This window comes from Pelobates fuscus, chromosome 7 (genome assembly GCF_036172605.1).
Source record: "Pelobates fuscus isolate aPelFus1 chromosome 7, aPelFus1.pri, whole genome shotgun sequence".
NCBI lineage: Eukaryota > Metazoa > Chordata > Amphibia > Anura > Pelobatidae > Pelobates > Pelobates fuscus.
The window spans coordinates 183,472,024-183,483,805 of record NC_086323.1 but is presented as its reverse complement, the minus strand read 5'-3'; the positions used below and the strand labels follow the sequence as shown (position 1 = coordinate 183,483,805).

The window sequence follows — 11,782 nt, the reverse complement described above, 5'->3', positions numbered from 1 at the left end:
GGTACCTATAGTGGCCCTTTAATGTCAGAAGTAAAAGTGTGCGTGTGTGGGGAATGTATAGAAATGATTGAATCAGTGTATAGAAATTATTGAATCCTGCCATAGAGAAAGTCTAAACTATTTCTCTCAGAGTTATAGTGAATATATTGAAAACAAATGCAACACATCCTTTGGAAACGATAATTATTTGTATTCAGAGACTGTAAAAAGGACCTGCTTGAAGAAAAAAAAATGTTATCACAATAGCCAGCGTAACTGTCATATATCGTAAGGGATACATTTAGTTAAAAAAGCAAACTTTCTTTGAGGAAAAGATTCGTTAAAATGTGCCTTTCAGGCTGCAGTAACATTCTGACTTCACATCTGCCTCCTCCTTTTAGACCTCCTCTCTCATTACTCTGCTCCACCTCTCTCTCTCTCTCTCTCTCTCTCCCTCTTTCAGTCAAGCATGAAAAAAAAAAAGTTCAGAGCAGAATTGCTGTTTTAGTCCTTTAACAGCTAAATATTGCATCTCTAAACCGCGGATTATGCTGGCTAAGGTTTAATTTTTTTGTTTTTATTCTTAATAAACTCACACGCTGAGACTCAACGGGTTACAAAACATTTTTGTGAGACAGCTTTTAAGAAAGAGGTCGACAGCTTTCCGGTTAATCTAAAAGAGAAAAGAGAAGAGACAGAAAAAAAAAAAAACATCGACTTTGCAAGTACTGAAATCAGGAGGTAAGGCGAGACAGAGTCTGGAAAACAGTTTTCCATCTGCTACATTCCTCATCCTGACCTTGGTGGTATCTTCATGGACTGTGCTGGAATTAGATGAATTTAACAGAAAGGAACAGTCTGGGGGAAATGTAATAAATCCAGTATAATGGCTGGATGCACGCTAAAGGAGTAATATAACTTTCACTTATTTCGACTGGATTTAGAACGATTTAACTTTACTCTGCTAATTCGGTGGTTCCTAACAAGATCTGGATAGGAGATGGATGCTCAGTGCCTTCTTGGATTCTACCTAATGGTATTGTTCGTGCAGTACGGTAAAGGTAGGTGGTCCTTAATGATATTGTACTGGGCGCACTATGCAATACTCCTGACACAATTTGCAAATGCTTTTAAAAACAATTTAAATGTAATCGTCTCAGATTCACGTGTGCCTGTATCCCTCCTCGAATAGCGTGTTTGTTTGTCCTGTGAGTTCAAATTTAGATCACTCTGGTTTCAGCAAAATGTTTCCCTCAATGTACAAATTCAGGAAACCAGGGTAGACGGCCGAAATACACTATCGTGTTCTGGTATGTGCGTACACGTCTGTGTTCTCTCTGCACTGATGTACGTTTAAATATGGGCTTGTACACACAGACAAGTCAGGGCAGGCTTCAAAGTTAGTCTGGGAATATAGACGTTTCTTTGCCTACATTTTTGGAAAACGTAGTGTGTTTCACTAGCAAAGGTAGCGAAGGGTGACCAAAAGAAAGAGGGGAGATAGGTAGTAAAAAGGAAATTAGAGAAAGGAGAGAGAGACACTCTCTCTCTCTCTCTCTCTCTCTCTCATACTATTGGACAGAATGCACATTTATTGGTATATACATAATTTTGAGGGAGACAAATATATTTAAATTAATTAAACATACTGCTCATATCCAGAGTGCTTTACAAAATTGTGACATTTGCTATTATTTGTCATACGCCAAACATATACATATTGTTTTATAATTGTGGAGCTACAGTATCAGAACTCTTAATACTGAACAATGTTTGCCTACTTTGTACTTAAATTATACAAAGTTGATTGAATCCAGTTTTTTGGAAACACATACAGCCTTCTCTAACTGGAGTAAAAACCTCACTTATTTTGTATATATATGTGCAGCCATTTTATTATCATAATTTACAATATGGATTATGTTACATCTATGGAAGTAAATTTCCTGGATTCTTTTATTTAAAATGAACGCGTTTTGCTACGTACAAATTCACAGAGGAGGAAGAGGAAGAAAGACAGAGATTGAAAAAATAAATTTTAATGCTAAGTGTGTTGGCTGCAATTTCTCCTTTTTTTTTTTTTTTTTTTTTACAAAGTCTAAAAGGCAAAGTTATGGTCGTTGTTTTAACGATTATTTTTCTTTGTTTCTATTTTACACTTACTTTTTTGATGTTTGCTTTCATAATGAGAGTACTGTGAGGAAGCTATGAAAAGTGACTTTTTTTGGGTGGGATGTTTGAGAAATTACAAAGGAGCCATTTTCTAAGATTTTAAAACTGTATCATGCCCAATGCACAGTCTATGTCCTGTTAAAGTTCCTCTTTACAGAGTTGTTTTTTTTTTTTTTTTAGGCCTATCCACTATTGGTGGTTTCTGCCGTTAACCCCTTAAGGACATATGACGGAAATATTCTGTAATGATTCCCTTTTATTCCAGAAGTTGTGTCCTTAAGGGGTTAATGGATTTTTTTTTTTGTCTGAATGGGTATTTCATAAAGATAGAATTTTTATGAAATACTCACATTGACGGTGTTTAAATTGTACAGAAAATTCCACCGAAATTCCTAAGCTGTAAACTGTCATAAGACAAGGAGCCACTGCCATCAAGCTTTGTCATTTGGCTATGGGAAAAAGACATTGTCTAAGGAGACCCCCCACAGTCTTGCGGGTTCCTCCATAGAGCTCAGTGTTGTACTATTGTGCATGCGCAAGAGTACAGCACTGGTTTAGGCTCCTGACAGATGAAGCAGATATATAGTGTTGTGGAAAAAGATGCTTGCAAATCCCTCATGCTTTCTTATCATTGAGAAGTTCCCGTTAAACTGACTTATATATTATTTTTATAATAACATTTGTAATATTTGAAAGCTCAACATGAAAAAAATTAGTGAAATATTTAATTGTGTAATTATCCTAAAACTGAGCAAGTGTGACCCTGTACCACAGCTCTTCTAAATATGGTTGATTTGCTTTTGTAATATATTTTTTTAAATTACTAAAAACTTGAATTTGGTGTGGACTAACTCTAGTTGCAGAGGTGTATTGTCTGCTGGACTGTAGTATACTTTGGCAGTGATGGAGGCTAGCCGTGCCAACCTGCTGGTTTGTGGAATGTGATTTTGCACAGCCACGTGAGAGCTTTAGTAAGCTTTTCGAGTCAGAAATGCATTCATTTTTACTTGAGTAATACAATATATTCTCAATCTAATCACTTATCCCCAATTCCTCCCCCCACCAAAAAACATCATAGATTCACAATTTTTGCATCAGTGGGAAAGTACACCTTTAAGGTTCTGCTGTAAAGCTGTTCTACAGTGAGCCAAAATGTCAACTTACAAATGATCAGTATCATTATAAATAGTTCTATAAGCATGGGGCATTAAAGGGATACTCCAAACACCTAGCACACTTCAGCTTGCTGAAGTGCTTTATGTGTGAAGATTGTGCTCACTTTTTTTTATTTTAAACAAAGTGCGGATTTCAATAGAAACTGGCTGTCAGTCAGACAAATAGTCCTGTTAGTTCTTGGTTGTTTAGCTCAGTTGAGCTTAAATCAAGAGGTAAATATGCAGAGTACCTTCCTTGCAAAGACTTCACATTTAACTGTAGTTGTTCTGGTGACTATAGTGTCCCTTTAACCCTGCAGTGTTTTACAAGGACAGGGACACTGTAACCAGACCACTTCAATAAAATTAAGTAGTCTGGGTGCCTTTAGTGTCCCTTTAAGCATAAGAAATTCTTCCCAAACAGGGATAGATGGCATGTTAATGATACCTATAATGAGGGTAACCCAAAATATACAAACACAAAAACTAACACAGGTCTACAATGCCTAGGGTCATATAAGACACAAATAGCTCCTGGACAAAAGTGCATTTTTGGCTCCGGAACTCACCTCAGGCAATTTGTTTGTTTTCACATTTTTCACTTATTTGTTGAGCACATTATGTATTAGTTTGCTGATATGGGGGACATTTAGTGATCCTGGTGAGACACATTAATGGCTAGTATTTTTGGAACCTTTTCTAGTTCTCTCTTGAGTAGATATGAACCTTATAGTAGCCCAGGTTCAAGTATAGCAGTATTAACCATATGGTTTCTTTGGCTCTCTAACATGGATTTTGCCAATTATATTGAGGCTGATTATTACAGTGTTACAATTTGTATCTAGAGACTTGCTACTTTTATTGTTATTTCTGTCTGGATATCACCTGAAGTGCTGTCTCCCAAATTTAGCTATAATTGATAGTGTTTCTCTTTGAGACACTCTGTAGCTCTTGCTAGCCTTAAGGGAAACATACTATAAGGCTCTGATGAATTGCTCCTTTCATGAAACAACTCAGTTAGAAGGTTTTTAGGTTGTCTGTTTTTTCCACTAAGTGTTACTATCCAATCTGCATGAAGAGTTCTCTCTAATGAAGTTACTTGCTTCCCCTGTCTAGCATTAATACATGTGGCTTGTTCTCTTGAGTTTCCCTTTATATTTCATTTATTTTTTTGCACTAAATATTTTTTTCTTAGATATTACTTTAGGGACCAATTTATGTCTTATATGCCCATAGGCATAGTAGAGTTGTCTTAGTTTTTCCTTTACACATGCTTTTAGTGGCTGTGCTGTCTACCAGTCACTAGAGGTGCTTCCTGGCCTTTCATGGAGTTTGACTCTATGAAATTATGTTGGCCGTCCTCATGCAAAGCGTCCAGTATAGGAAAACACTAATTCAATGCTTTGAAATGGAGAAGGCCTAATGTGTATGGAGAGCTCACTGCACATGTGCATTAAATTCCCACCATTGGCCTAGGTAGGTGGCAAGTGAGAATTTTTTTTGAACCACCCCCATATGTGTGGGTTAGGGCCATTAGGGAGTGGGTGCAGACAGACACTATAGTATTTTGTACTCCTAACACTATAGTGTTCCCTTAAAACAAGAGATCTGCAATTTTTGAAAGCTGTTTTTAGATATATCTCAATGAAAAAAGTACTGATTTTCTTTATTTTTGCATTTTTTTTGTTTCATCATAGAACAGTGTTTCATTAGAACTGGAGAGTAATCACTACATGGATATATATATATATATATATATATATATATATATATATATAAAAACTTGTGTGACCTCTGAAACAAATGCAAAAGCTATTGGAGAACAAATGATGGTGCCTTTTGGGAAATATGTACCATGTAAGCTAGTGGTACCCGACTTGTGGGTCTGGAGTCACTATGCTGTGATAAAGCATATTGTTTGCAACTCCAGCTGGTGCGGATCACTGTCAACAACCTAGCAGTCCAATAGTGAGTCAATAAACCAGAGCGCAGCCACAGGGTTGCCCAGATTGGAAGACGTATCCTGAATACTTGAAACATGCAACCTTCCCATATAGTCCACACATAGCACATGGCCTCCTTACACATATACCTAGCCTCCCATTCACAAAACACTCTGCATATTTATATGTAGAGAGAGAGAGAGAGAGAGAGAGAGAGAGATACACACTCCCCACAAGTCACACAAACTCACAGCCTTGTCACATGAGTCACCACTTGTACCACATCCCCATACACTCAGCCTTCTTATTCATGCAACACAAACAGCCTCCCACATGTACAACACACACAGATTATCCATTTACACACATATGCAGTTACCCACCATATGCAATCTCCAATACAAACTGCAGTCCCAGCACCCACTAAGACTGGTGTAGAGATAATGGAAAATGCTAGTGAGGATAAAAAAAAAAGAAGACTGATTGAGCAGGGAGAGAACTGGAGGGAGAAATAGTGGGGAATGGGATGAGGGAAAAGAAGAAAATAAGGAAGAGGGGTTGGCAGAAGGGGAAAGAGGATCAAAAGAGACTGAAAGTCTGCACTGATTCTGCTGGTATAGTTAATAGCCTGAGCCAGTTCCTTCTCTCCTCATTTAGTCACGTGTAATCTACTAACACAGTTGATATTCTGTCTGAACCAATGAAAGCACATCAACAAGTCCCATGTATTGTATTTATTCTGCTGGCACAGCTAATGTTCTATATCTGAACCATTAATTGCCTTCCAGTTGGCTATATACATATGTTTTGTTTTAAGAGAGATCAGTACTAAGAGGGGAGCAGTCACCAGTAGTGTAAACAAGTATATTCCATTTCTGACTCCTTTCATTTTTTATTTTTGCACCGCTTTATAGAACAGAATATTTTGTAAACTATTCCCATGTGTGTCTTAACCATAACCCTTCAATAAGTCATGTGTAACATACTGATTTTACTGGTACATTTAATAGTATCTGAGCCACCACATATGAATTATTGAAGGGCAATAAATGCACGTGTTCTATTTGCCCAGTTGTTAGAGTGCATCTGAAACACTGATGGGCAATTCCTTTATGATTTCTTTTTTGGCAATTCATTTGTGATATTCCTTTGTGATTCTGCCGGTACAAATGTAAAAATTAATCAAAGGGAACTAGACTTTTTGATCTAAAGCATTTGCTTCCCATCTATTAGGGCCCCCAAAGAACAGCAGGGTGTATGTGGGGAGGTGTCAATTTATACTGACATACCAAAATCCTGTGATCAGAAGTGTTTTATTTCCTACCAGAGACGCAGACCAAAGGATAACCAGGTTATCCTCTGGAATGTTGGTAGAGAATCATGTCCACTCTCCATGACATATATGATGTGGCTGTGCTGCAAGGTGAAGTGAGACATCTGTGTTAGTGGATTACTTAGGCATGTACACATTTATGTGAATGATTTCTCAATATATTTGAAACTTGATTTCACAAATCACTACAGCAGCTTTTATCCGTTAAACTCATATCATTTGCACAGTTAAGAGTAGGAAGATCCACCTACAGACTTTGTCTGTGCAATAGAAGGCCAGTCATTTGTATTTGCTCCCCAGTTCAAAACCATCCCCTAGTTGGGAGCCACTGGTTTAGGAACCATTTTATTACAATTATTTTTAGGAGCAATGCAAGTTGGGACAGAGTGGGTGTAATAGAGACTGAATTTTCAGTTTCATCCTGCAGGCGTATACTTAGGATACCACAAGTTACCCATAATAGAACAAAATTACATGTATTTCATTCAAGATAATTGCTGATGTTCAGCATATTTCCATAAATATGCAGCCTATATGTGAGTAAACAGCAGTGTGCTCAAATCTTCTGTGATCTTTTGCTTAGGGGCCAAAGATTCTGTGTCAAGTAGATCAGTGTTATTTTCTCAAAGCTACATGAGATATAGATACAGCTCTGTCAGTCATTAATAGCTGAAGAGTTTCCAGAAGTTGCAATCTGTTCTGAAAAATGTGATATTTCAGTTGCGATGTAATGTGGTTAAGGGGTCATTAAACTTGAGCCTAAATTAAAGACATTAATGATGATGATTCACCTTGAAGTCAGAATAAAGACTAACGTTTTTAAAGTGAAGAGATTATGTGAATTTCCTATTTGCATATGCTGTAGAATTGTATGCATTTGTCTATACCGCTTGAGTATATTAAAGACACAGTCATACTATGAAGCTTTGTCTGCATTAGATTAGAGAAATCAGAGGATGCCCCTGGCACTGCACTCCTACATCATCTCACACAAGCTAGAGAGAGTCTATTTTGCTTGTGGTGGATCCCAGAGACTATCACAAGCCACATAGTCTACTCTGTGATTAAATATTCCTAAAAGGTGTTAACTAATAGAAGACGGGGGCGGGGCCTGACAGCCATGATGGCCGGCAGCACTTTCTAAGAGCTCCGGGACCAACGAGCTAAAACAAGCAATTTATGAATAAAGCGACAACCAAAGAAGCTCGGTACGACCGGAGAACAAAACAGAAACAAGCTGGGACCATGGGGAGATCCGTCCCTTACGAAAACGCCATATCATCGCCCGGCCCGGCCATGCGGCCTAGCACTGAGTGAAGCCATGTGTACGGGGGAGGCGGCCGATCCCCCGGCACAGAACAGACGCCCTACAGAAAGCTCACATCAGCCCTGCTATCCCCCCCCTTGGACCGGTGGGGGTTATCCCGGTCCCCACTGGGGTTACTTACTGCGACACCACTGAATGTACCCATGCAGCCACAGAAGGCATTCAATTCCGCAGCCACAGTCTCACCCACACAATCTCGGGGAAGCACGGCAAGTCCCACCAACTGCCTCACTGAGCAAGCAGACGTCTCCGCGAGGCTGGACGAGATATTCAACAAGTTTTGGAGGAATCTGGCTCTGCGCCAGCGGCAGCAAGTGAAAGCAAAGCAGAATGACAACTCACCTCAAAGCCCACGAGGTACACACAAAATGGCTGCTGCGCCGGGTCCCAGACTCCCTCGCAGCCAACCTCACCATCCAACTCCCTATGTCACACAGCGCACCTTAGCCGGGACCGCCCGTTCTTCTCCTGGGCTGGGAAGCCACAAGGGTGAGCACCCTACACACTGCCCATGCACCTACAAAGGCACCCAGGGAACAGCACTCCCGATGGCCCACGGCCCTAATGCACGCCGTGGGGGGACCCATCGACATAAGGGAACGACCATCATCTCAGCTTGGGCAGTGGAGTGGCCACAGATCTACCACAGCGCCAAGCCAAGAGCCACGCGGGGAACGACACTGAAGCAGCGCCCACGCAGACAGCAGCGCTACCGTTACCTACGGCAATACACCAACAAGGCATTCCGCCCATCTCCATCGGAGTGGGACAAGGACTGTAGGCGAGCTCGAATAAGTGGCACACAATTGCAAACCAAGGACTCAGCCTGGGGCCGGAGGGAAACCCAATATAACTACTGGACATCTGCTGCCCTACCGAACCCCCACTTCCAGTGTTTCTGCTTCCCAGAGATGGGAATCGACTGACCTTAAGCAGATCACTAACCAGCAACGTCCCCACTAGGCTGGAGACTTCACTATTCATGCTTATAATGCCTATATTTATGCTGTATTATTATTTTCTTTATGCATACTATCTTCTCAAGTTTAATTTTCTTACTTGCACCCAGTGGAAATGAAATATATATATATATGTTTTAAGCACTCTGTCAACTTAAATCGAATGGGCAGCCTATTACCACAGCATGTTCTGGGCGTATGTCCTAGCATACCATCTTAGGAATCAGCTAGCCACTAGTGACCCTGAACCTTATGCATGCTCTGTTTTAAGCCTAACCTGCCTAGGCCACATGTCTCTAACGTTAGATAGGACTGCCCAGTATGTTTATTTACAGTTATCTCATCTTTTTTTTTTTTTTTTCTGCCTTTATGTCCCAGACATGTGCCTCATTGACCCCCCTCCTGCTCAAATATCACATGTAAACGTCAGTACCATATGTAGTTGGGACAAGCAGACTAAAATATATAATTGCTCTGTTCATATATGTTGTTACGCAACTTTAAACAAAAAATAACAGTGCAGTATGCTTTGAATTTCTATACTAACCAACATTGTCTTATGTCTATTACCGATGTACCTATGCTTACTCATACCAATGCCAAAGGATGTACTCACTACTGCACTGTCAAAAATAAAGAATAAAAAAAAAAAAAAAAAAAACTAATAGAAGACAAGTCAGGCCAATGACGGTTTAAGCAATGCAACATCAGCAAGAGTATTTGTATGCACATATATATCCACTATTATAGGCTCTGTGAGACATACACTGGAGATTGGAATTTTGGTGCTGTGACGGCACTTCTTGACCTGGGCTTACCAAATCTCAGGATGTACAACCAAAGGTGTGGTTCTGCCACTTTAGAAAGGGATCATCTAGCTATGCCAGGTATCGTCCCTTCTACCTGTTCTTCTCTTAGGCACGTTTTTACTCCAGATATGGACCCCTCTGCCTGTCCTTCATCTCTCAGGCAGGCATGCAAAGTATGTCTGTACTTCTCCCGACAGACATACAAAAACAAAAAGTTCCATAACTGCCAACAGCAAACCCAGTTCCATATAATCCCAGCCTTAGGTGGAGCAATGCTGGGGATAATAGAGGCCAACAGTTTCTAAAATAGTTGCAAGTGGACTGATGGGAATTGAGACTGTTATGAACCACAAAGGGTTAACATGTGAGTACTGTGTATTTTAGAAAGGGTATTGTGTTTGGTTCTATGTTTGTTGTGCTTTGTTTTACCCTTTAAAATGCATTTTCTATATTATGGTTTTGTGATCAGAAAACCTTGACCTGCATGGCTAAGCACGAGCGCACTTTTTCTCACACATCCTTCTGACAAACATGAGATTTGCCTTCCTTATATAGCCCAGACATCCAATCACCTTGTGTAGGTAAAAAGCCATGATATTCGTCACTGCAAGTCTCAAGAGAAGTAATACTTTAGAAAGGCTTTTCCTGTCCCTAAATTTTTTTTTATTTTTTTTTAATAAACAAGAGCATCACATATAAGATTAGATTTGTTGGCCTTTTTTGGAGATGAAGATAATCCAATTTACGAGAAAGAAGACTTTGTATGGCAAGTATAACTTGTTTTTTATTTTCCACTGTAATAAAAATACACATGAGCAATAGGACATTGTGAAGCAATTACAGCACATAATATCAATAACAACCCATAAACTGTAAAACTTTTGTAAATCCAAAGACGTATATCAAATTGAGTCACTAAAATATACACTGCTCAAAAAATAAAGGGAACACTTAAACAACACAATGTAACTCCAAGTCAATCACACTTCTGTGAAATCAAACTGTCCACTTAGGAAGCAACACTGAGTGACAATCAATTTCACATGCTGTTGTGCAAATGGGATAGACAACAGGTGGAAATTATAGGCAATTAGCAAGACACCCCCAATAAAGCAGTGGTTCTGCAGGTGGTGACCACAGACCACTTCTCAGTTCCTATCCTTCCTGGCTGATGTTTTAGTCACTTTTGAATGCTGGCGGTGCTTTCACTCTAGTGGTAGCATTAGACTGAGTCTACAAGCAACACAAGTGGCTCAGGTAGTGCAGCTCATCCAGGATGGCACATCAATGCGAGCTGTGGCAAGAAGGTTTGCTGTGTCTGTCAGTGTAGTGTCCAGAGCATGGAGGCGCTACCAGGAGGCAGGCCAGTACATCAGGAGACGTGGAGGAGGCCATATCAGGGCAACAACCCAGCAGCAAGACCGCTACCTCCGCCTTTGTGCAAGGAGGAACAGGAGGAGCACTGCCAGAGCCCTGCAAAATGACCTCCAGCAGGCCACAAATGTGCATGTGTCTGCTCAAATGGTCATAAACAGACTCCATGAGGGTGGTGTGAGGGCCCGACGTCCACAGGTGGGGGTTGTGCTTACAGCCCAACACCGTACAGGATGTTTGGCATTTGCCAGAGAACACCAAGATTGGCAAATTCGCCACTGGCGCCCTGTGCTCTTCACAGATGAAAGCAGGTTCACACTGAGCACATGTGACAGACGTGACAGAGTCTGGAGACGCCGTGGAGAACGTTCTGCTGCCTGCAACATCCTCCAGCATGACCTGTTTGGCAGTGGGTCAGTAATGGTGTGGGGTGGCATTTCTTTGGGGGGCCGCACAGCCCTCCATGTGCTCACCAGAGGTAGCCTGACTGCCATTAGGTACCGAGATGAGATCCTCAGACCCCTTGTGAGACCATATGCTGGTGCGGTTGGCTATGGGTTCCTCCTAATGCAAGACAATGCTAGACCTCATGTGGCTGGAGTGTGTCTGCAGTTCCTGCAAGACGAAGGCATTGATGCTATGGACTGGCCCGCCAGTTCCCCAGACCTGAATCCAATTGAGCACATCTGGGACATCATGTCTCGCTCCATCCACCAACGTCACGTTGCACCA

The 11,782-nt window shown here is 40.8% G+C and overlaps 1 protein-coding gene across 1 annotated transcript in view; it reads left to right on the top strand.

Annotated features, from left to right (window-relative positions):
* The first annotated feature begins 461 nt into the window (after positions 1 to 461).
* NOTCH2 (notch receptor 2) overlaps positions 462 to 11,782 on the top strand; it is a 295,351-nt gene continuing 284,030 nt past the window's right edge. The window contains exon 1 of the mRNA XM_063426954.1: positions 462 to 1,040. Coding sequence (XP_063283024.1) covers positions 980 to 1,040 — 61 coding nt within the window. The 5' untranslated portion in view covers positions 462 to 979. The remainder of the gene's footprint in view (positions 1,041 to 11,782) is intronic.